This window comes from Echiichthys vipera (genome assembly GCF_963691815.1).
Source record: "Echiichthys vipera genome assembly, chromosome: 8".
In the NCBI taxonomy this organism is placed as follows: Eukaryota; Metazoa; Chordata; class Actinopteri; order Perciformes; family Trachinidae; genus Echiichthys; species Echiichthys vipera.
Window position 1 is genome coordinate 29,289,240 of NC_139833.1, and position 26,301 is coordinate 29,315,540.

General features: G+C 42.4%; 1 protein-coding gene across 1 annotated transcript; it reads left to right on the top strand.

The window, feature by feature from the left end:
• Positions 1 to 2,154: 2,154 nt before the first annotated feature.
• Positions 2,155 to 25,789, top strand: mms22l (MMS22-like, DNA repair protein; the record flags this gene model as incomplete). Its single annotated transcript, XM_083917662.1, has 25 exons — positions 2,155 to 2,330; positions 2,619 to 2,744; positions 2,950 to 3,002; positions 5,274 to 5,361; positions 5,492 to 5,669; positions 5,908 to 6,001; positions 6,382 to 6,512; positions 9,329 to 9,442; positions 9,521 to 9,697; positions 10,117 to 10,179; positions 10,286 to 10,405; positions 11,749 to 11,984; positions 14,118 to 14,334; positions 14,456 to 14,745; positions 18,700 to 18,881; positions 19,217 to 19,367; positions 20,348 to 20,487; positions 21,194 to 21,336; positions 21,643 to 21,799; positions 21,941 to 22,086; positions 22,234 to 22,445; positions 22,762 to 22,928; positions 24,324 to 24,420; positions 24,558 to 24,725; positions 24,876 to 25,789. The coding sequence occupies 25 exons, from the start codon at positions 2,155 to 2,157 to the stop codon at positions 24,949 to 24,951; spliced, it is 3,702 nt and encodes a 1,233-aa protein (XP_083773788.1). The 3' UTR covers positions 24,952 to 25,789.
• Positions 25,790 to 26,301: the final 512 nt, after the last annotated feature.

The window sequence follows — 26,301 nt, forward strand, 5'->3', positions numbered from 1 at the left end:
GTTATTACCTCAACATAATAAAGTCCCACTGCATCCATTATAGGTATCACATCCGTTCATTGTGTGGTGAGAACACAGGATGAAATGGATTAGTAGCATCCAGAGAATGGTCTGAGTCAAGTTTCCAGTCATAAAATGTTAAGTGCTCAGTCCTGAATTGAACTGTCTTGAATTTAGCCTGGTCCAGTGCATCAAAGCCTGAAAGTGAGGCTCCATCTGAGGGCGAGGAGGGCGGGGGGCAGGTTCAAACCTCACCCCCTCCGTGCACTACGGTGCCTAGAAAGGATTGAAGAAAAAAAGCATTTACCTTTCCCTTCCAGGCGACAGAGCCCTCACACACACGGTCTGCCTGCTGTTGAAAGCAGAGCGGGAGGTCGATGCGTCGTAAAGAAATAATTCTCCCGACGCGTCCATTTTTACTGTGTCATAAAACGTGCACATTAGAGCACGCCAAAAGCCGCTCTCTGTCGTGCATGTGTGCGCTGGACGAGCACATGTGCAGAAATAACGGAGCGTAAGTCGACAAAAACGAGCACATCCACGGCGTGTGGCGGAAGGGGGGATTTTGTAAAGATGTGAGAATGCATTAAAATGCAAGAAATGGTGTGATGGCGAGAGGGACTGTTGGGAGAGACAGATCTGCATATGGAAATCAGGGTTTGCGTGGATACAATTCCGCTTAAACCGCTGCACTCTTTTGGACCCCTGCAGTCTGTGGAAAAGTCCTGGCATGGAGCAGGTGCATAAAAAGCACTTTAATTAGCATCAAAATGTATGTTTTCATGGTAAAAATGTAGACATTGTAGACATAACTACTGAAAGGCGTGCTTCCTTTAAGGTCCTTATTGATGTATTTGGGTTCAATTAAATTTCGACTTGAACTGTGTGACTCTCTTTGTGTTAAGTTACACATATACATTCTTTATTAAGTTAGACGACTTCAAAGTCTCGTGAGAGTGTACTTAGAGAAATAAAGACGTTGACGCAAACTACAGCGACACTGTAACGTTACCTGAGGACATGAAGCTGCAGCAGCACTTTGCAGAAACGCTTCTGCTTCTGTGTTGATTGACACGGGCGGGCCACGCCCACTGTGGAACTTCGGACCAATCATGGAGCGCGGGGCGTGTTTGCGCATGCGTGAAATGTAGACGCGGGAGAGACAGAAAACCCAAACAACTGAGTCATGACAAGAATGTAATCTTCACACGTAAAGTACGCCTTAAATAGACGGAATACTGCCGCCCGTCAGAAACCGAAATATAAGGTTTGTAAATGTTCAATGACGTTTGAGTTTCTTGAAGCTACTTGCGCCGCTATTTCGGTTTACTAACGCCGGCGTCAACTGTGCATTCAACATGAGTTAATAATGTTAGAGGGTTATGCTAATGCTATAGAAAATGTTAGTTAGCACCAACATAAGATGGATGCCCCCTTATTCATTGGTAAACACACAAACACACACACATATTGTGGAGATAATTAACCTTTTATACCTGCTGCGGGTCATTGTACACACGTCCTGTGGCCTGTTTTGTGAAGCAACGTTAGCTATGTTGTCTGGCATATGTGACCATTACTGACTAGTTTTGAAGCAGGGCAACATCAATTGCCAGGTTTTGAAGCTTAGTTTATACAAGTGAATGCGCATGTATCCCAGATAGATAGATGTGTGTTTTATATTTGCAGCTTCTGAGTGATTTCTGACGTGTAACGTTATTTTGTGTATTTTAGAATCAGAATCAACTTAATTGCCAAGTATTTAAAAACAGATTACACTCCAGGAATTTGACCTGGTGATGTTGTGCAAAGGCGGATACAAATATACACATACACACATAAAGAATACACAGAATTAGCAATAACAACTAAATACAAAGAAGATATCAAAAGGTTGTAGATATAAGAATATAACATATAATCATTCATATGAATCATCAATTAATTGTAATGTTATACACCATTTAGCAATACCTTAAGTGAAGCTTGTATTTAATGTTTTTATATAGTACATTTTCTCCCTACAGTATGAGAATGTCTGCTACTTTTGCCTGAATCTGATGTAACAAGTTACCTGTGTTTTGTGAACAATCTTGTAATGTCTCAATACAATATTTTTGTCATTACAGCGGATACTGATTCTATACTGGCAGCATGGTAGACGATTTCAGCCAATCCCTCACCCCCCCAGTTTCTCCCTTCGCAGCAGACAGCCTGTGTGAGCTGTTGACTCCAGTCCGACCGCCATGCTTCTGCTGCTCTGAAACAAGGGAGGACCCCACTGGAGCACTCTCCACAGAGGGATACACTGCAAGAGGCTCCCTCAAACGGTACAGTTACTGTCGTTGTCACTGTGATTCACTATAATCACGCACACAAAAAAGTTTCCCATTCTGAGGTCAACAGTTTTCACCTATTTTGTTCCAAAATAATTTCCCCAATCAAAACTGTTGACAGCAACATTTACGGATTATCTTGAGTAAGTGGGTTTTTGATGCTTGGAGCCCAAATTAAATTCCAGTCACCTTCATTGTAATAGGGTGGCAGGCAGCAGATGTCTCAGTGGCAGTAAAACCCTTCTAAATGTCTTAACTGACATGACTGCATCCACTTCGTAGGCTGCTGTTGCGTCTTGACCCAGCCCCTGCAGAGTATGAGACGGACACAGTGGATATCTTTGGTTTCCCCTGGGTAACAGAGACAGCATTGGTGGAATCTACAAAGCTACTTTTTGGTCTCTTCAGGTAAGACAGTATGTTTGTTTTTAAATTATAATTATTGTTGTTACACCTACCCTAACCTAAAGTACATTTTGCTGGCAAATGTTTAGGAATTAAATCCTTCTTAGACATTTTTTTACCCTTCAGAAATAATTTGTTTTTAACAGTGTCCGCCATGGGTCTTTCACATACATGCCACTGGACTTAGTTGTTCTTTTTTATATTTCAGACAAAAGGTTTACCGGCTTGAGTCCTTGGTGCAGTCCAGCTCACATGACTTTGGTAAGCTTGTGCAATATGTAACCCACAGTCCAGCTAATGATCAGACCTTGAGTTTTTATGTCAGTATTTTGTAGGCCATTATTTGCTCACATTAACAGACATCTTTTGTGTTCACAAAAGTATTTGGTATACAAACAGCCAGATGTCTGTAGTATAAACGGGTACATCAGAAATCAGAAAACCTTTAATGTCCTGCAGACAGGGAAATTATTTTGTCACAGCAGCAACATAATATTACAAAGCAGAAACATATTACAAAATAAGATAAAATAAAATATAATATAATAAAAGATTCAAAAATAAGCAATAAAGTTTAAAAAGGGAAGAAATAGAAATAGACATATATACATATTCACATGATATATTGACATGTAGTTTTGTTTTAAAATATCAAACACAGACAGGGGTTTTTAGCGTCCATTTACATCTACTGTAGAAAGTAAGAAGTAAAGTTGAGTATGCTTGCTAAGATGGCTCAAACTTATGAATTTTATATAATGTTGGCTGAAGTGTGGGTTAAACCCAGACTATAAATGGTTTAAAAGGAAGTAGGTCTAACCCAGGAGTAGGCAATTCCAGTCCTGGAGAGCCCCTGTCCTGCATGTTTTAGGTTTCTCTCTGCTCTAACACCTGATTCGAATGATTTGCTCATTATCAAGCATCTAATGCTTGTCACAGTTTGATCATTGTTAGACTCAGGTGTGTTAGGGTAGGGAGAAACCTAAAACATGCAAGACAGTGGCTCCCCAGGACCGGAATTGCCCACCCCTGGTCTAACCAGTGAGCCAATAGCTTTGCAAAAGGCACATTTTCTTCCAAAGGGGAAGATTTACTACTCAAAGACCATATAACTACAACATGCAGTGTATGCTATAAGGTGATTTGTATGATTAACTGAGTAATCTGCAGCCACATAGAGTATGAGTTAAGGCTACCACTTGGGGGACTGGGCCAGCTGTGGCCATATCCCCATCCTCAGTAGGATTTCAGTAGGATTGTGGTGGTAAATTTGATCCTTAGATGCATCACGATGTAGGCGTGGAAGATTTTGCATTGATTCACAAATGTCAAAAATCTTTTAACTAAATGTTAATCGATAAAGTATTGTTCACGGAACGCAAGAGGCGGAACTCGGAAACAAAACTAATAGTTTGCTCAAAAAAGTACTAAGTAGTAACAGTGTGAGAAAAGAAATCATTTATAAAAAAAAAAAAATGATTTATCAAGATATGGGGCTGGGAATCTCTTGGCACCTTCCGATTCGATTATGATTCCGAGGGCTGGGATGCAATTATAAAACGATTATCGTTGCATCTTGATGCATCATTTTTTTTCTATACGGAATTTATTTTTTCAGAAATGATCCAAAAATAATTTACTTCCAATATCCTATATTAATAAAAAAAAAAAAAAAAGCAGTGATGTGACAATTCAACTGAAGGCTTACATTTGCCAGCATATATCCCTGCATTGCAAAGAACTTAAAGAAAAAGTTTAGTCTGCCTGTAGCAGTGTACTTGTAGTGAATTAATACAGACTTCAGCATATTCTGAACAACATAACAAGTTCCCCTCATTGACAAGTAAAGAAAATCTAAAACAGTTCAGCCCTATTTGCAGCCGTGTGGCTCTCATTCTCTGCTCTCATAAGGAGCACATCAGACACTAGCTGCCACTCATCTGTGATAAAATGCACAGTTACGGTGACATATGATTTGATTCTGATTCTTCTCTGTGACAGAGGATGTCCACGCATCATATGTTAAAGCTTTTCTACATGCTTTCTATAGTGATTCCATGACTTCGGTTTTAGTCATGTTGTAAAGTGAGCGGAACGCCGTGTCACTAAAATATCTTCGAGACGAGACATTTTAGCAGGGATGCAAATCCTACAATAAAAGTTGGGATAGAGTTATTAATTTGCTTTGCATTTTCCAGGTTGGGTGGAAGTGCTTCCAAACTCCAGCTTTTAATGTAGAGGGTGCTGGTGTCTTGGATTAACTGTTTTTTAATTAACTGGTGAGAGTGAGACAGATGTGTCAACTATCCAGGAAATAAACTCTTTACCTCTCTATCTCATTCATCAAAGACTGTACGGGCGCTCCACTTCCACATTTCCAAGTTCGGCTAGGGCTAACTGTTCCAACAAATTAGTTTACCATGAAGAGATTGTTGAGCTCAATTCTGTTTGTCATGTCTAATTTCTGATGCAGTGGGCATGTTTTACGTAAGATTAAGAAATACTGCCCACAACATCCCTCATGTGTTGTAGGTCAAGCAGGCAGCCTCCACTATGAAGCAGAGGACCTCAGGCAACAGTGTGTTTCATTTTTTCAGTATGTCAAAGTCTTCTTGCACAGGTAATTCTACATATTTAATATCAACAACAGTACCACTCTAATTAACATATTTTTATCTATATGTTTTAATGCTGCTTTTACTGCATTTGTTTGTTTATTTGGACCTGCATGTCCTTTTGTGTCTATTTAGATACCTGGAACCTTCCAGCTCCCTGGATGCAAGTCATTCACACCCCTATGAAGAGCTGGAGGCTCAGCTCCCGTCTGCTCTTCTGGAGGAGCTGTTTGGCATCACTCTCCTCGTAGGACGACTCAAAGACCTGCCTGCCAATGTTCAGAGTGCCTTCACTATATCCAACTCAGGAAAGGTATGTGTGATGCATGGACATCAGGTCCTGTTGTCAAAAGGATAAGGACAAATGCAACTAAAGTGTGGGTAGGGCATAAATGTGATTAAGTTTTACAGGGCAAAGGAAATAATATAAACTTTTAAGAGGAATGACTCATGATCAAAAAATGTTCATAGCCCTTAACTAAGAATCTTACGATAATGTAATTTCCAAGAAACTTCCTACATTGAGCTTTGTACTCTATTTCTCTCCACAGATTTTTCCACCCTCTTGGCATTTGTTACACCTTCATCTCGACATCCACTGGTCAGTCTTGGAGATCCTTCACCTACTTGGTCACAAGATGCAGGGTATGGGTCTGACCCTTGGAATAGAATGCTTAGACAGGGAAAAGACACTAAAGATTTTGAAATGTGAAATGCGACTTGTGTTATATAGTGGTTTAGAGACTGATTGTACCTGTAGTATTGGGAGTTAGAAAAACTGTAAATGTTATGGGAATACAACTGTGTAATAACATGAAAGTGTAGAATTGTTGCATGGATACTGCACAGAAAAAACATAATTAATTTCCCCTACAAGGTAGTTCGAATGACTGTACACTGATTGGTATGTGACATCTAACAACTAGCAGAGTGGTTATAATCTCCTGGTTTGCAGCTCCCAGTGAGTCATTATCATGAGGCTTTATCAACAGGCTTTTAGTAATTTTACCTGTTCTTCTCTCCAGGCCAGGTGGTGTACGCCCACCAGTTTGTGAACCTGACGGGAGAGAACCTGACTGATACCAGTCTGTTTGAAGAGCATCTGTGCAGTCTGCTGTGCGACCTAACAGGTCTGGCCATAGGCAAATACAGCAAGGTGGGCGGATAGCTACAACTCATGACATCTTACTGTTGAGATGTACCGGCTGTATTTCTAGGTTGTGTTTAAGTTGGAAAAACAAAAACTACAATTCTGGTATTCAATAAGTTCACTACCACATTCAATGTTTTGTTGATAAAAAAAAAATGGATCCAAGCAGCGGATAGCACATACTGTACCAAATGTGAATTTGGCTCCCCCAATAACATTATCCTTTTTAGAGTAAAGCAGCCTCTTCAACAGCATTAGAACTGGATGCTAATGATATTAAACCATGTTTCTTTATGCTGAGTACTTATTGTATCCCAAAATGTCATCAAACTAATTGTATAATCTTCATGTCAATGATAGACGCCATGCATTTATGTAGTACAGAGCTGCAGTTGGGAGCTTACTACAGGGTTCCCACGTGTCTTGGAAAACCTGGAAAACAGTTGACTGATATTCAGATCATTGAAAACACATGGAAAATGAGAGAAAAAGCATTCCCTGGAAATATCTTGTGTTAAAATTATTTCAGCATTCACTGACTTTCCCTTAGCTGAGAATGAACTAGGCTGTATCAATCAGAAGGCCCTAAAACAGATAACATTGTCACCTTAAAGGCCAAGGTTAAATTCAACATCATTCAAGTGGTCCCATTGCAATAGTATTTTGAATAGGCTGTCATGTTGTGTAAACGTTTAGTGTATGCTAGTGTTTTAAAACGGCAAAGAAACATTTATTTCTGGGAAACAAACAATTTTATCCGAGAGAAGCTATAAAGTTAAGTTTTTCCGGGACAAAATTAAATGGCATCAAATCGGTGCATAAACTTTAGGGGTGGGAATCTGTAGTCACCTCATGATTCGATTCATTTACGATTCACAGGGCTGCGATGCGATCATAAAACGATTAACATCATTTTTCTCTATACAGAATTTCTTTTTTCACACTGACTGTATTAGTAATGATCCAAAATGAATTGACTTACAATATATTTTATTAATAAATACAAATAGAGGTGATGTGAAAATTCAACTGGAAGGTTACATTTGCTAGCATATATCCCTGCATTGCAAAGAACTTACAGAAAAAGTCAAGTCTGCCTATAACAGCATACTTGTAGTAAATTAATACGGACTCCACCATACTCTGAACAGAAAAAGCTGCCCTTGTTGACAAATAATAGAGAATCCAAAACAGTTCAGCCATATTTGCACCTGTGTTGCTCTCATTCACTGCTCTCGTTTGGAACACGAGACACTAGCTGTCACTCATCTGTGAGAGAATGCGTAGTTATGGTGACATAAGATTCCGTGAAACTTTGAGGTAGAAAAGGTCTGCTGGGACAATAATTGTGCTCTCAGCAGAAACACATGGAAATATTAACTTTGGCTGTCTTTATTATGAAAATATCATCCGTTGTTTGGCGAGTGTGTCCCTAACACGGTCTGTATCGATGCCTTCTGAACTAACTTTAATTCATGCTGAGCCACGAGACAACGTTTCGCTGCTTGCCTCTCCTTCACCAGTATATTTCTGTGCCGTGTCTCTGTTATGTGCAACGCCAAAGACTGTGCTTTGTCCACTTCTGCATTTCCGAGTTCCGCCTTTTGCCCATGAGTCTAACAATCAATTTTTCCCCCCCGTCCCTAATATACTTGCATACTTGCTCATAACGGAACAAGCATTTTAGCCAGTATCTCAGACTTTCCCGATACTGGTCTTGGTATCAAAACAACAAGGTCCGTATGACTTATTAATATTCACGTAGGCTAAATGACGCCATCGAATGCATTGTTGTTGTTGTTTTATGTTTGTGTTATGTTTTACAGTCATTTGTAGTTAACTAAGGAGGTAAAACCTTTTGTTTATGCTATATTTTGGCTGAACTTTTAATTCCATTTTATCATGCACCCAGCACTTTATTCAGCAACTTTCTTGCCCTCAAAACAGCCGAATTAAGCCTTAAGGTTAATCTCCTACACAAGATACTATCTACTATAGCAGAGCAGAGTAGCAGATACACGGCATGCAGCAGTGTCTGTGGTGATACTGAAGCAATGTAGTTCCTTGAAAATTAAGACACTGTTTCTCTGACTTTTTTTCTAGCAACTCTGCTACTCTTTTCTTGTAAATTCGCAACTTTTTTTCAAAAGAATCGGCTACTTCTTTCTCGGAAATTTGAAAAATTTGGAAAAGCTCTCGATCTACCGGTCAAGCAGCTTTTCTTTTACGTTGAAAAGAGCCAGTTGAGGGGGTTCCGGCATCTAGTAAGGATGCTCCCTGGGCGCCTCCCTAGGGAGGTGTTCCAGGCACGTCCAGCTGGGAGGAGGCCTCGGGGAAGACCCAGGACTAGGTGGAGAGATTATATCTCCACACTGCGCCTCGGGATCCCCCAGTTAGAGCTGGTTAATGTGGCCCGGGAAAGGGAAGTTTGGGGTCCCCTACTAGAGCTGCTGCCCCTGCGACCCGATCCCGGATAAGCGGTTGAAGATGAGTGAGTGAGGAGTCTAATTGTTATTTTTTTAGAGGAAGAGACTAGAGAAAAAGTAAGAGGGAAGATGGTTAAGGTGAGAGTTGCTGAACCATTATTGTTAATTGGTTTAAATAATAAAGTCAAATGTTTCAAAATATCTAAGCATGTAAGAGATCATTTCACATATAAGTTATAGCCACAGACTGCACTACTTTTAACTCAGACTTCCACAGAGAGGGACATATTAGTGTATGATGCAATCCCTCACTGTCCTGCCAACTAGATCACTAAAAGAAATTTGAAAATGATCTCTAATGTGTTACTATGTTCAATGGATCCTTTTGATTTCTAGGTGAGGCCTACAGATGCACTGAGCAGCCATCACTACCTTTGCTCCTGCACCAAAGAGCTGTGGGTCCTGCTCATGCACCTTCTGGAATACAGGAATAGAGTCTTGCACACACAGGTAATGCAAATACAGACATGTTATTGTAATATGGACATTCATATTTCATTGCAACTGTGAACATGTGTTTCCCTCTAGTCTTTCTGGAGCTACATGAACTCGTTGTTGAGGCCTCTGGTTTCAGGAAAACCTGCTGCAGAGCAGTTCAGTGGTCTCCCCACACACTGCAAGGACCCTCTGGGATTCACATGGTGGCTGCTCACTCATGTAGCAATGTTAGGGCAGTACAATCGTAACGGCATCCTCCATCACAAGGTAAGGCACCAATGATCACAATATTACGACCTTAAGATGTTTTACTGCAAATATTTCCGTGCACGAAGAATGCATATAGGTGCGTCTAGTTCATCAAAGTAGTGGAATGTAAAGACAGAAACTCTTCACAGAAGTTGTAGTCTTGAAGACATTTCGCCTCTCATCCAAGAGGCTTCTGCTGTTCTAAAATAAGTCTTAAGAAATAATTTGTCTTGACACTTTAATGAAGAACGGTGTCAAAACTAGACACATTGGGGAAACAAAGGACTCTTCATAGAAATAATTGAGACCGATGATGACATGCCTCTGCATTATCTAGAGAAGGTACACTGATAGCAGACAATGTTTACTTTCGTCTTCCATGTGAATGCTGGTGACACTTACTTTTCAGTATCTTGCTTCCTTTTTTGCTCTCACAGAATCATCTGGGGGATAATTGGACTTTTGTGGAGGAGTTGCTCAAGTTAACATGTAACCCTAAGGTCAGCGCTGCTTCTACTTACACATGAATTTTTAACCTCATCAAAAAAATCTAGTTTTAGCAGTAAGCTGAACAGCATGTGTGTTTATGTCTGTGTGTAATAACAGGGAGGTCTAGCAGAGGAGCAGGTCAGGATGCATGTTCACTGCTGTCTCAGTCTCTGTCTGCTGTGGGAACCGAGCACCAGTGCTGTCTCCATCCTCTGGGACTTCTACAGCAAAAATCTGGTGAGGACCAACCTTTACAGGAAACAAGGAAATGACTGTGGTCATTGATGGTGTAACACAGTTGGTAGACGTTAATCAGGCAATGAGGCAACTTTATGTTTATGTTTAAGCATATGATCTGCAATAAGACCATTAGCTTACTTTCTTAATGTCAATTTACCATACCACACTTTTGACATGATGTGCCATATGTATATTCTTTCATTTATTTGTCTTAGATGTTTCACTTGCTGTTGTTTTAATTGCTAATAATTTAAGAAAGTTAGGCGTTATTTCTTTCTTTACCGGCTGCCACAGCAATGCTTCGGTTATCCCCTTTACAAACCCTTTATCACAAGAACCATGGCCAAACCTCAAAAAGTTTAATGTGGCGACACTTTAACTTTTAAGAAAAACATGACAACTCTATGGAGGTTTATTCACCTTACACGTTTTTGTTATTACTATATTTTTTTTGTTTGTTTGTTTGTTTTTTTTGGCAGTTTTTCAAGCCTTTATTATATAGGCCGCAGGTCGGAGTCGAACCCGCGGCCGCTGCTTAAGTACTTAAGTATTGAGTAATGTTGAAACATACGCCGAATGATAGTTTCTAGGGCAAGGCCAGACTCACCCTGAAAAACCTGATGCTTGCACTACACATTGTACTGTGTGGATAGTAAAACATAAAGATGGTAAAGTTGATTACAGATCTTTAGTGTTTGTTCATTGTTGTTTGATCAGAGAAAACAAAGTCAAAGTGAGGGAAAATCTGTGTGGTATTTTTTGAGTATAGGATTTTCATACTATACTAGTGAGGAACCTTCTTTTTTGTGGGAATGTAGATCTATCAGATCAGTTTGAAAACGGTTTTAAAAATTCAAATTGTAGATAAGCAAGACAACTTGGCCTGAAAAAGAAATTCTGTCACAAGATTATTATTTTTTGCTTTAATCCCTGTATAATGGCAAAATGTGGTCCGGAAGAGACCAATTGTAGCGTGAAATGCCTCAGAGGAACAACCGTGCAAGATACAATCACGAAACGTTACAGGTGTGTAGTTGAGATCACAAGGTTCACAGATGGGTGCGATCCGAACTAGGGTGCCGGAAGTAGGGAAGGGGCCATTGCCCCCAAACACTTCTACAACCAGTAGCCCGATTTGTGATTGTGGCTGCTGTGATCCCATCACAAGATGTTGTCATATCATATTAGTTGCTTTTTTATGCCACACTTTTCATACTTATTAAAAAAGGTTCCTATTATTAGTCATGTAGCAATAGGGGCAGGTCATGCGGCACATTTTCCTGTTATTACCAAGGCCTGTACAGTTACATTATGCATCATATTCTGTCCCTCCACCCCAGAGTTCTTTATTCACTGTACCCTGGCTCGGGATGTCTGGCATGGGCATTTTGTGCAAGACGCCCCTGGCTCTGTTGGAGCAGACGCGCAGCTGCTGTTCCCCCTCTCCTCTCCATTCTCCAGGACACACCCAGCTTTACCGCTCAGCCAACTCTTTCCACATCTTCCTCCGAGTGCTGGCCCTGTGCCTCGCCCAGGACAGGGCAGGTGGAGTCCCGCAGAGACAGATCAAAGGAAGGTAAGTAAGGATAGAGGCTTTGTAGTTCTAGCTCCTTCACATTCACTTCCACCATAAAAAGTAGGTCTCACAGCAAGGCAGTTGACTCCATACACAGCGTAAATATATTGGAGGAAGAGAAGATAAAAAAGGAAAACATGAAATAAAAGCTGTGAAAAATGATTACTAATCAGGACTAGGCTTTGTAGCATTCCCCTTTCCCCTTGATCTTCTAATGTATGATGTGTTTAGTGTGCTGTTTGGATTTGTGTGTGTGTGTGTGTGTATATAGGTGCATAATTGCATGAATACACAAACAACATGTGTGTTTGCTCACTATCATGCATTTCAGTCTTGTTTGTGTGCGTGCCAGGTGCACCGCAGTCTCCCAGTGCGTCTTTGATATTTACTCAGGCCCCCCAGTGGAGCAGGTGTCTCAGGAGTCAACCACCTGCTCTTCAGCACAGACCAGAGCCAAGAATCCTCCCACGGCTGAACACGCGCACATACACACACACACACACACACACACACCGCACCTGTTCCCTAGAGCAGTGACATGGTGATGAGGCCATTGGATGGAGGGAGAGTGTGTCTTTGTGAAGGAAAGTAAGAAAGAAGAGAGGAAGATCACAAGCTAATGTGCACACCAGAACGAAGCGCTGGACCATCCTATATCCCAAGCCGGCTGGGCGCCAGAAAGAAGCAGCCATAGATAAATCCGCCTAATGACTTCCCTCTGTCTGGAATCTGCTCAGTAGCACCGCAGACATGGGGGCTAATTAGCTAACGAGCGTGGCGGTTAATTCGCCTTAACGAAGCTGTGTTGGTTTCCAACACGGATAGAGAGGGGAGCTTGGGTGTTGGGGAGATGTGGGTGGTAGGCAGTCTGGCAACAGCCAGACTGGGCTGGGACAGGTCCAGATCCCCCCGCAGAACCCCTCCTCCACTTCCCTCACCACTACCTCCTCCCCCTCAGGAGGAGTGAGGCGTGCCGACTGTATCGCTACAGCATTTCGGCAGCGTTCCTACTCCTGGCCGGGCTCTGCGGGACACCCGCTCCGACCGCATTAATGGGATCGACTGCGAACATGTTGATCTCCAACGCAGGGAGTTAGGAGCATCTGCTCGCCTCCGGGAAAAAAAGCTGTCCGGAATAAACAAACAGACAGACAGGTTGTGAGAACACAGAAAATCCTCACTGATGCCTCCCAGCGCGACTTATATCTCTGTTACATATTACCCATTCATCTATTTAAATATTCCTCCTCTCACACTCTGACTGCATGTCCACTGTGGTGTAACTAAGATGATTTTGGTGTTAACCTGGTCTTTCTCAGTTCCCTTCTCATTTTCCCCCACTCCTTTTTATATCAGTCATACTTCTTACACCGAGTTTGTCTTGGGATGCTGGCTGTTTGTGTTTTGACCCAAACAGCAGCTCTACTCACCTGTGTGGGCTGCATCTGTGTTATGGAGGTAGGGTGTAAGGGAGGGGGGCTCCAGCCTTCTGTGTTTTCCTGCCAGGCGAACAAACAGCAAGCTGGATGTGTGGCAATGCGTGTGTGTGTGGTTTTATTGATCTCTCTCTGGTGTTGCAGTAAATTGGTTTGGCTGTATAGAGAGGGACCAAGCGCCTACTGCTGTGTGTCTGAGTGTCTCTGACATTTAACATGATCTTTAAAGGCATTTCTCCACAGTGCCCGCAGGATCTAACAGCGTGCTGGGTGGTTCTCTCACCCAGCACGCTGTTAGATCCTGCTCACTCCCTCTCTCGCTTTTTTTTTTTCTCTCACCCTCATACACACGCACATACGCATAGGACGGGCAGCCCAACCTCTCCCTTGGAGCTGAGAGGGTGGTGGAGGCAGGTGGTGGGATGCACGTAGGGGTTGGAAAGTTCAGTTAGTCAGCGTTTAAAGTCAGAGGTGTCAGAATAACAAATCACCTCTAAAGAGTTGATCAGTAGAAGTAAGGAACAATTAAAAATAGATTTAAAAAAAAAAAATGTAACCATTCTGTTTCCCCAGATATAGTAAAGAGCAGACACTAACACGTCCCTGTCTCGGACCAAATTTTCCTCTAGCAGACCCACTCTTGTGCCACATTTTGAAAAGCTTTGTCTTTCCTCCCTCTGCTCTTTTTTGTTTCCAGGATTTATTCCAGGTTCTCCTCAAAAAAGATGCAGGAGCTTCCAGAAGCAGGCCTCATGAACTTCCTGCTGCTGTTTCTGGTGGTGGCCAGGCAGGTAGAGCTGGAGGATGTGGCCAGCAGAGCCTGTGAGCTGCTGGGTTTCCTTCCCTCTAACTGCCCCCCTGGGCACCGCACCCTTGTCTGGAGGGGACAGCTATCACTGCTGTTGTTGTTCCAGGTACTGTTTGTCAATTGAAAATCATATCTGGAAGTGTATTGTTGTAAGCCAGGTACACAAAAAAGAACAAATTCCACCAGTTCAAGATGTGTTGTTGACATTATCTGATATTTTTTTTCAGGAGAGGGGTCTGGATGTTGGTGCACAGGCTAGCTGGCTGGCCTCCTCCTTTAATGAGACGGCCAAAGAGTTCTACAACAAGACCACAGAAGTCTCTCGCAGACTTGCCCTCTGGGGGCCTCTCGGCTCATACCTGGAGGGTGTGGCTGAAGTGTTTGAGACGAGCACCACTCTCAACCTATCTGAGGAAAAGCTGCTCAACGAAGGGTTTGATTGGTTGCTGCCTGCTTGCCGCCTCTCAGAGCTGAATTCTGCCTTGGGATTTCTACAGATCGTCCTCGCCCAGCTCAGGTTAGACAGCTGGTGTGAATGCTCACCAGCTCCCAAGTATCTCTTGGTTTTTCTCGGTTTCTCTCATTCTTTTCTTTCACTGATAGCTGCTCCGTCACAGATAGTGGACACATTCACACAAATGTTTTTTGGCCGAGACCAAGCTAAGCTTCTATTCAATTCTGAGAAGTGGCTCTTCCCAACCCAACCCAGAGTCTACTCACTTCTCATATTGACAATAGGTGGATTGTGCTGTCAGCACGACGGAGTGTCTGTAAAGACCCTGTGTTGCATTGAGGCCCCTGTTAGTCTCAGCAGACCTAGTGGCCCCCATGTCACCCTCACCAGGTGCTGGTGAAGCTCTGAGTAGAGTTACAGGCCCAAGAGACCCTCCATGGACCCTCCTGTCGTCATGGGGACAGCGACAGTGCTGTGAGCTTGTTGAGACTATGGTCAGTAGGGCGTCAGGACGGGTTCAGCTGTAGGACACCGGTGTTCGTTACACGGTCGACCCCAGTTAAAGGTCAGAGAGCCACAGCTGAAACAGTGTCTGTTTATGTGGGGAGTTAAAGGTGGGAACAGTGGAGGGAGCAGATACGAATCAGGTGAGACTGGAAGGCTATAGAGTGAAGAATGATGTTTGATCTTTTATTGTAGGTTTTCAGTTAAATCGGGCATTAAAGAGTTGAGTGTCACCTTGCTTGTCAGCCATTTAGTTAGCAATAATCATTTATTTAGTAATAAATAGTATAGTAGTGTGGTTAAAATTACCTGAAGTAAGTACTTGTTAAATCTTTTGAATCGATACACAGCTATTTTCAAATTTAAATGAAACCTTGGACACTGGCTATTGTAGCGTGTCCACATTTTGTCATATTGGCAGGGAAACAGAAACCAAGTGCAATGGCTGCCTTCATGAAAGTAAAATCAATTGTTCACAAATCACTGATGCTAGTTCTGATACAGTGACTGAGTTTCTGTACTGATAAGAATACTTATCCTTTTAATGCTGTTTTTCTTCCAAAGTAATCTAATCACAGGGCTTAAAGGTCTCAGGCACCATGCTTGATTTCAGGCATGGAGCAGTTTTGAACTCATACAGTACTCCATTCAATACATTGTACAGTATGTGACAACGTTTACATTTTATTGTTTCCTCCGGGACAACTTTTAAGGCTCACAAATAATTTCATGCTCTAACCCCTGTAATCATAAGTAGCTGTACGAGAACATTGTTTAAGTAAAATACAGACTAAAATTGGCAAAGTTATTATAAAGCTGCCTTAATCTTATTTATTTTTTTACTTTTGCCACTTGGGGACAGCGCAGCAAGCTGGAAACACAACATTGCAATTTCATCACTTTTAAAGTTGTTATGGCAAACAGTTGCCCATTTCAGTCATTTGGAATCATGTGCATGGATACATGGTCAATGTAAATTTAAAATTCGCTCTCCTTGTAAGCTCTGTTTTGATCTTCACTGAATCCTGTGGGAAATATTTGGCTCTTTAGATGCTAAATGCTCTAAATGTTCACCAGCTAGTCACTAACTTGGTCTGTCATGACAATAAGCAGAAAGACACTCAAGGGCCCCATAGAGCTGATGGAAACTATAGAGTTGGTTGATCATTACCTGTGGGTACATCACTGCGAGTGAACTCTAATTTAGTGAAAATATTGATTAAAGCTGCTTAAATCAGAAATGATGTGATCAAAGGTTGGGTAAAGAAGGGAACAAATCTGCATTCAGTGCCAAATGCAGTAGATGCTTTGGCACTCGGTGCTGCAGACACATTTCAATCGGTTCAGGCCTAGTATGTATATATTGCAGGTATTGCTGCATTTCTCAATATGCATGTGATTTCTTAAATAGTTTTTACACCCATAGGTATACATGGGGGTTTTATATTGCAAAAAAAACTTTTTTTTTTATTACTTTATACTTAAAGTGACTAAAGGCTATTTATAAAAGGTTAATACATGAGATGAAACACTAAAATAAGGACATTGTAAAGTTAAATGTGTCGGAGCTCTCTCCCTGAGTCATGTAGCTGATGATTACTTTAATTCTCCATTGTATACGTTTCACCCTCTCCACCCTGCACACACAAACCTACACACCCGCCCACACACCAAAATTGAAACACTTAACTCAATGCACTCCTCTCTTATTCCAGTGCTGGGCTCCTATAATGTGGTGTCTTGTTAGCTTTGCTAATTCCCAAACTTCCCATCTCAGATCTCAGGGTTGGAGGGCACACATTTGCACATTAATGGCCAAGAAGAGAGGGAAGAAGAGAACTCCCAGAGGCCCTCTGTGTTATGGCCCGGACCACACTGACCCATTTAACCAAATAAAAAAATACCATGTTCTCTCTTTCCAATCCGTCCCACCAAATTAAACTTAATTCTTCAGCATGGCAATTCTCAGTATCTCTTTGTGATTAATGCCTTTTCTGTGACACAATTAATGGGCAATTATGTAGCCTGGCAAATTTAGCCTGTGCATCATTATGTCTACTGAGAGCCGTGTGGAATCTGCACACATTAAGAGAATTATTCTGCCAATGGCTGAGCCAGCGGAGGGTCCGAACACTCACTCTTGATAGCCATTGCCATGGTGCTGAGGCAGGAAGCCAGTCCCAGGCATAATTCCTCTGTTTTATTCCTTCCCATGACCCTCTACTGTGGTAGAGTGGGGGTGTCACTGGTTGATGAAGTGAGCTGGCATAAGCACAACATGATGGATATGTTTTTAGTAAAAACAAGTAATTCCTATTGCCTTTTCTTGATAAAATATAAGCCTCCATGTGAAGATTTTTTCTTTATAAGCATTGAGACCTTTTATCGTATATTGAGTCTTTCTTTTCAAAGTCAAGGACAACTACTGTTAGGGTGCTTATGAGAAATGTGGTAACAACTACACCTATACTCTTTGATAGGGAGATACAGTATATTGACACAATTTAACTGAAAGTGAACATGGATTAAACTCAGCTTTGCCTTAGTGTGTGTTTGATGTGTCTTGTCATTTTTAGGATGCTGTATTTTACTTTATGTGCCTGTATGTTGGATGCAGCTGGGGGAAGGGTTAAACATGGTCCCTAATGGTGTTTTGGCATTGTGTGCGCTTGTGTGCGTGCGTGCGTGCGTGCGTGTGTGTGTGTGTGTGTGTGTGTGTGTGTGTGCATTGTAAGAAGCCGCAGTGAGGAGGATTAAGTGGGGTCTCTGATGATGTCTTGTACAATGAGGGTTGATGGGTGTGAAAGGCCCATTCCGCAGTAGTAACGAGGCTAATGAATTCAGACTCTAATCGATTGTCTCAGCTCTCTCTGGATTAGATGCAACCTTGCTGGAAGGGAAGGCACTGCTGAGGTGTGTGTGTGTACCATAGTAGCAGACTAGAGTGCGTGGTTTAGGACGGGGGGTACGAGTTCTTCTGTCCTTTCCTCCTTCCCCCTTTCCCTCCTTCCCCAGCACACCTCAACCCCGCTTCCCCACACCCCCATCCGGGCGAATGTGGGGGACAGGAGGATCATCTCCAGTCTAAATGAGATTACAGCTCCTTCAGCTGCTTATCTGGGCTAATGCCAGCCACTGTAGGGCTGCTGTAGTGGCTGGGGCCAGGGCCAGGGATGAGCCAGAAGAGCCAAAGTATAGTCTGTGTACAGGGGATCAGCATTAGGCTCCACTCTATGCCTATAATATCCTCCTCTCATTCCCCACCTCTGCCTCAACCCTGCTCTGCTCCACACTGCAGCGCATCGCCGCACCCAGTAATCCCCCAAGAGAGGAGAGGGAAAAACACATGAAGAAGGAGTGAAAGAGAGAAACGGTGAAGCAAAAGGATTTGAGAAAGTAGAGGGCGGAGTCGGATGGTGTTGTACACAAGAGGGAGCACTATGTTTGGATTTTGTATCGGATTGATTTTTTTTCATCTGCTCTCTTTGTGCATGTGTGTCTGTGTCCTTCCAGGCGGGTCCATGAGCGCAGTGTCCAGTCAGCACCCGCCTTGGCTTGGGCTTCTGTTAACACCAGTGTGATGAAAGAGCGCCACCTTGCGGTAGCAGCAGCACTCTGGGCACACTTCTTCCCCTTCCTGCGCAGCCTACGCCTGTCCCAGACCCCTCCAGCACAGCTGGCAGATGCTGCTGCAGGTCAGTAACGCCCACTAGGAGGAAAAAAAGAGACTGATTGGAGGAAAGAAAGGGCTGCAGGGCTGGAGTGTTCAACTAAAATGGATTTGTGACAGCCAATAGTGATAGTTTTGAGTTAATGCCAGCATTTTACATGAGGGCTGGGACTTTGAACTGCAGTTTGGCAAAGAGAAGAGTATTGGTAGTGAGGGAGGAGGATGAGATTATTTAGGAAAGGGAACATGGTGAAGAATAAGTCAGGACACATGCTTACACTTCTTATACTGTACTTCAATCATGTGTGTATTACCTTTCTAGTAATGCAAACACAAATGGAATAATTTCATCTTCCTCAGGCTTCACCCTGTTGGCCTTTGATCTACCTAGCTCCGCCCCCCAGGACCTTCAGCCCAACCCAGTCCAGTCTATCATGCAATGTTTTGGCTGGGACGACATGGTTCACCCACTTCTTGTAACTCGCTACCTTCCCCATCTGCTCCAAAACAGGTTAGCCCTTGAGCCCTTTGTGCTTTTACCTCAGTCACAAAGCATTCCACAACATCACTCCTAATGGGAAAACAACAGGTCTGTCAGACAGGCATGATGTACACCTCTGAACCTGTCAGTTACCAAGCTTCATCATGGCAGATACCACTTGACAAATCTGTTTCTGACAACTCATGTAGGTATGTTGGGTGGTATCTAATTAATAAATCAGACAGCTACCGTCCTTGGTATTATCAAAATAGGTTTTAATGAGGAAAATTGCTCCCATGTCTCTAAGCAGAATACAAAATGTAGTGCATCTTCAAAATGACACTCAAGGGTACGAAACATTGCGACAATTTCAACCTCAAAGGTCCTCTTCAGAGAGTGCCAAGTGATATTAAGGTGCTACACCTGAATATAAAAGCCAGAACAAGGGCACTCCTTGTATATCGAAGTAGCAGCCTGCCAAGCCTCCATTTGCTGCAGTTTGAGCAATATGTAATTTATCAAACGAATAGTTTCATTTTTGCCCAAACTGTATTAAATGACCACGTCCTAGAACAAAATTTCATCTCCCTCTATCTTTCTAGACATATCATTAAAAGCTATATCAACCCTGAAGAAAGGCATTTATGTGTTTAGACACAAGTGGATTGCATCTTTTTAATTAAATATTTTTGACCTGGCATAAACATTCTCCTTTCCGAATACAAAACAAATATGGCCACTTCAGCACAGTGAGGCATAGAATGTGAATTTAACATTGACATCAATGTTAAGAGTGCTTGCATATATGGCTTATGTCATTTCATTCTCACATCTGTCTTTCTGTCCACATAGTATTGTGTTTATCAGGAACTTGCCACTCACATATTGATTGAATGCTTAATATTTCTTCATCTCGTCGTCAACAGTAAACATTCAGTAAATCCAATAGTGGTTTAAGACTACACGCACTACTACGCATTTGTGCCAACTTCTCTGTCTGCCTTTTCCAGTGAGCTGGTGTCCTCACTAAGCAGTGATTCTGCCGGTATTGTGTCCAGTTCGTCACAAAAACTGTCAGTGAGGGCCTGGTTCCGCTGTGTTCTACAGCAGCACCTTCACAAGAACCCGGATGGGACTGACAGCAGAACAGGTAAAGCCACTGAGTCTACAATACGGTAAATATATAACCATCCATTACACAGCAGAGAAGGTTCACTTAAATGTGCAGTCGGCCACATTTGTTTGATCATATTCACTGAAATCGACACTATGCTCTGACAGAGCAACATAAATCTTTTTAGGAAAAAAAATGCGCCTCTACGTGCACCTAGAACTTCGCTGTCGCAAAAATCTTTTGCGACAGCGCCCGTATCATCCTGTCCACTCAGTACAGTTCACTCTTCATACACACGGCACAGATCTCTAAATGCCGTTAGCAATTGCTATCTATGAGTAAGTTAGCCAGCCTACCTATATGTAGCATGCACTCCATGCTGTTTGTTGATGAGAGAAGACACAGGTGCGTTTACAGGAATCTGGTGCAAGCGCTGTGGTAGGGGGGGAGGGGCGTGAGTCAACTCGATCTGCCAGACTTGCTGACTGCAGCTTTAAATAAAGGTGTGTATATATGGATTCCAGAGAGATGTATGCCACACAGTAAAGATTGACAATCTGACTCTTTCGGGAAGACAGGAAGTATCTGGGGATTTTGCAAATTGTATGTACTCACTTCCCAGCTAACTAGTTTCACATGTTTTCATGGTTTCATCATTTTAGGTGGCATCATTGCCGTGTACAATTTCAACCAGGAATTCTTTATCTCCTTCAACCCAGTGTTTTTTTGTGTTTCCCTCCAGGCCGGGCTGTGGAGGAGCAGTTGTTTGAACTGACCCGGCTTGTGCTGAGACTTCCTGAGGTGGACAGTCTTCTGCAAACAGCAGGCCTGCAGCCCACAAGCACGAAGCTAGAGCCCACTTCAGCCCTCGAGATTTTCGTCAAGGTAACACATGCTCACACGTGTCAAATACAGTGAGTTTCTTTAGGATGTGCATGGTTTACACTTTAATGTCCCTGAAATGTAGCATTTTACTCAGTTTATGCTTATAAGACCAACAGTACTCAGCATATTTTAGATCTTTTCTGAAATTCATCCCTGCACCTTTCTCACATCTGCACTGTATGTCATGTATGCTCAGCATGTCGCTGTCATATATGCTCTCTACTACAGCTGTCTGTATTAACACAGAGATATGTGTGATGTATATTCTATGAGTTTATTTTCTCATTTGCTTCCTCATGGTGTCAGGCTGTAGGCAGTGTGTACAGTGGCTTGCAGGTTTTGTCTGAGCGTTCAGCCATGGTGACCAGAGCCATGGACTACATCGGTGACATCCTGAAACACATTAAACCCTCTCTGGTCAGCAAGAACCAAGAGGGACTGCAGCTGGTCTACTGGGCTGTTGGTAGGTGAAGAGCCCATATACTTAAAACTCTTGATACTATTAAGCTTTAGGAGTAATTTAATTTTGTTTACAGGGTGGTCTGAGGCTGTGAGAAATCATCACAGTTGTCTATTTGACTTTGTTTTGTGCTGTTTGTTTCAGGTTGCATTGTGAAGCACTGGAGCCCCCTGCTGGCCACATCCAAAGCTCAGCAGCTGCTGTTCCGTATAGTGGACGGGTTGCTGCTTCCCCACAACCTCACACAGCAAGACAAAGCACTTAGGGACAGCCTGCCTCTGTATCTACAGGTTAGGACAAACATATATTGTACACTGAATCACATCTTGGACATTCAGGACTCATAGCAGGCCTAAAGGTGTTGGTGTGAAAGAGACTCGTGACTGTTATTTGTTCAGATATTTTCATTCTGACTCTTTTCATCTGCTCTCCTGCAGGGTCTGTCGGTGGCCTCCAGTGTGTCTCAGTCGCAGGGTGTATACCTGAAGCAGCAGCTCCGCTCTGTTACCCGAAGATACCTGGACCATTTCCTTCCTGCCTCACCTTCCATGGGCATCATTGCCAACCACCCTGTGCTTCTGAGTGCCTGTGAGGCCAAACCGACCACCCATGGAGCAGCGCTGAGGAGGACCATCCTGGAAGTGCTCTGGTAGGTCTCTAGAACTGGGATGTTGTTTGCCTATCATGGCCTCCCCCAACCACTAGACTTCTACATTCATTTCGTATCCAGATTGGGTTTGGACATGACTCCTGTCCAGCAAACAGGTGTAATGTGTTGAATAGTACAAGAGTACCAGAAAGAAATAAAACTGATCTAAAAACCGCTTCGAGTTCATATTTATTTACTTGACTGGATTTTAATCTCTTCTTTTAATTGATGATCAGGCATTTCTTTATTTTTCTTCAAAAATACATTTCTTCTTCAGAACTAAAGGTTTTTGGAAATGTCCCTTTCAATGTCACAGTGAGAGCTTCCTGCAGTTCAAAGGTCATGCTCCCCCACCACGGCTAACAGCAGTGCTGATGTTCCTGTTGGAGCTTCTGAGACGAAACAGTGACTCTGACCCCGCCCTCCTCACTCTGCCCCTCCCCTCTCTGCTGCGCTGTGTGATGCTGGTAAACGAACCACAGGGTAAGGTCATGCCTGTGCATATACACACAAAATCATCAGCTTAAAGAGTGTAGTTTTTCCTCATTGGGTGCGAGTTCCTTCCTATGTTTGACATAGAGCTCATCCTTTGATCCCTATCTAGCAATCTGGGAGTCAGTGGAAGAAACAAGTTGAATGCTTAATGCTATGAACCAGAATGTTCAGTTATCTACATAACCACAGTTCCCTCAGTTATATTACCAGACCACCCTCCTTGCTCATGTGTAGAAAGGAACACGTGCCATTGTGTCAGCCCAGTTTTTAGTGAGAGGGTCCTCATACTCATAACTTCCAGACTGACATTTTCACAATCTTATCTTAACTTCCTTTAACATTTTTTCATACTAGTGTGCCACGTCAGATATAGCAGACTTCAGATAGCTGTGTAAAAGACCCAGGTGAACATGATGAATGCCGCCTGCGCGTAAATGAGCGCATGTTTGTGATAATTGTTAATTAGCATAAGTAACGCTCCAATAATGCCATATAAGGAGACGCGTCCTGTCACATAAGTCTTATTGCAGTCCTGCGTTCAGTCGATCATTTTAATGCAGAGTTAAGGGACCTGATGAACCCAAGGAAAGGGAAAACAGGGATTGCTTTGTCACTGATATAAAGAAGTGGTCTGATATAAAAATAGCTTTTTTGATAAGAAAAACTGCATCGAGGGTCACATGATTGAATTGCAGTTTAATTGATATTGTAGTTTTATAGGCCTACAGTTGAGCAATTACCAATTTAAAATAATGATGATATTGTAATATGAATACATTTAGAATTATATCATAATTTGCAGAGTTATCACAACATAATTATGAAGTGTCATTTATATAGGATTTTCAAATTCAAATAGCTTTAAAATAATGACATTTACATGTTATTAGTGAGAAACTCCGTTTTGGATAACAGCAGACTAAGTGCACATGACTCCTCCGACAGGTCTGGACCACTCTTAAATCGTGTATGTACCCCAGAGAAAAGTCAAAATATGAGAAAATTGGTCACTCGTACAAGAATCTGTTCATATGTGTGGTTCTTGCATGAGGCCCAATGTTCTTCTGATGTCATGTAAGAGACGTACCTATTGTTAGCTTCTTCCATGACCGTGCCTCAGTAAATAATCTAAACTCATCTTTAACATGATGATGACTGACGAGGCCTGCACATGCTACTTCACGTCACTGCCAACTCAATAAATGCTGTAATCATAGTACTTACTGCCAGGGAGATGGTTGCAAACATCTCCTTAATGCTTACCATTTTCATCAATCCTCACTTTGGGGCAAATTATACAGAAAGAAACAATCAAGTCGGTGTTTATAGTAATCACTGAAGGGCTGTCTAATGATATCAGTGTGTTTGTGTTTGTCTGTGCAGTGAGGAAGATGAGCACAGATGCCTTACAGCTTGTGGTGGAGCGATGTGCCGCTGCATCTACAGAGGGGCCATGTGACCAGATGATCAATGTCTTACGGTAGCTGACAAGAATGTCTAGCAATAAAAATTACAACTGTGTGGCACTATTTTGATATAGGCACTGAGTAGCACTATCTATTAAAGCCTATTTTATCCTTCATGGTTATACTGATTGTGTAATCCCAATGCTCCTAGGTCCTTTGTGGAGGAGAATGAGAGAGTCTACGACAGGCAGGTATACAGTGTCCTGGAGACAGTGGCTGTTTTAGATCTCACTGTGGTCCAAGCTCTCATTCCCAACCTGTCTGTGAGTTTAAGAAACACAGAACACAAGAGGGGACTGGGCAGGAACATCGCCTTGAGGTGAGCATGCACCAGAATCAAAAGCCATGTTGCTTAAACTATTTTTAAGTTGTCTAGACAATAAGCAGATGTTACATGCAGAACAGGAACGGCTCTGTATTTGTATGCTTCATTCAGTGTGTCCATAATGTGACTCCCTCTGGTTAACAGGAGTGCTTATATGAAGTTGCTGTGCCTCCTTGGAGAGAGTGGGCAGGCAGAAATAACCAGTCTGGAAGCAGACTGAAAAGTTTCTCTGGAAAGAAAAAAAAGGAGCAGCTCCAGGACCTGTCACCAGCTCCAAGAACCACTTGTTAGTCATACCAACCTTGTTTTTTTGTGCACAATTTCTTAATTTGGGCATCAGAAATTGACAGTGCTGCCCACAAGTATCCTCCAAGTTGTGAGGGCATTTCATTGGCGGAGTTTATGTTCAGACCTAGTATTCTGGAAAAACACACCATGGATACATGAAACTGTGAATGTTAAGAAATACCTTGTCAGCTATACTTAAAGTTGTACTCCGTAAGATTTTCATATATTTAATTACCTTTTAAGTTCATATCTATCAAAGAGTGCGTTAAAACAATGGTGATTGATCATGTGACCCACTAATGAAAGCACTTGTTGCCTCTTTGCTGAGTATTCCAATATCTGTGTCTGTGGAGACATCCGCGGGCTAGATGGAAATAAGCCACCATGTTAGTGACTCTGCTGACAGCGGTTGGTCTGTCACCAATGGTTATGCTGTGTTCACTTGTAATCAAAAATCTAAAATTCCAGGCTCGTAGTAAGGGTAGAAGTGTAATAGAAACATTTGTGTGGAATCAAGAGGGTAAGAGGGACTGGAGGTAGAGAAGCGAATGTGTTTCAATAAAGTTTACAAAAGAAATCTCCACACATAGTGACCGCTAACATGACAAGATGGAGGCTCTGAAACAACAGACTCACCTGCAGTTACATCTTATCTCCACAGAGGCCGCTAGAAACAAGGGATCTCAAATCTTATGGAGTATAACTTTAAAGAATGTGCTTCCTGAATCTGCCTTTTATGTTCTAATCACTGACTATAAGCAATATCACCAGGTTGTATATAATGTACATATGTATTTAAGGTGCAGATTTGCATTTTGGCAGATGCATTAATAAAATAAAATGACAATAGATATGTCATGAATGTGTCGTAGTTGTATAGTGAGGAATGTGAGCACAGACTATCTGTGCTTATACCATCAGGTGCTGGGTCTGCCTCGACTCTGAATTGCAGATCTGATGACAGAGTTCAGTGGCAAAAAAAAGTAAAGAAGAGGAGTACTGTTTGTTCCAAATCTCTCTCTCCTTTCCAAGTCGCAGCAATCTCTTACAATCCGGCTTTAGTTCACACCTAATCACATGAAGTCTCGCTCCTGTCTCCCACAATCATCACGTCCCATTTTCTGTCATTGCTAGTCATTTTCCAGCCTCATCAACCTGCAATGCATGCCTTCATCTGAGCTGCTCTCTGCTGTACCGCATTCCTTTTCTCCAACGCTCTGACAGGTGGTCGGACAAGCAAAAGAAAGGTGGTAGCAGGGATGCACTGAATTCGTGTTCAGTT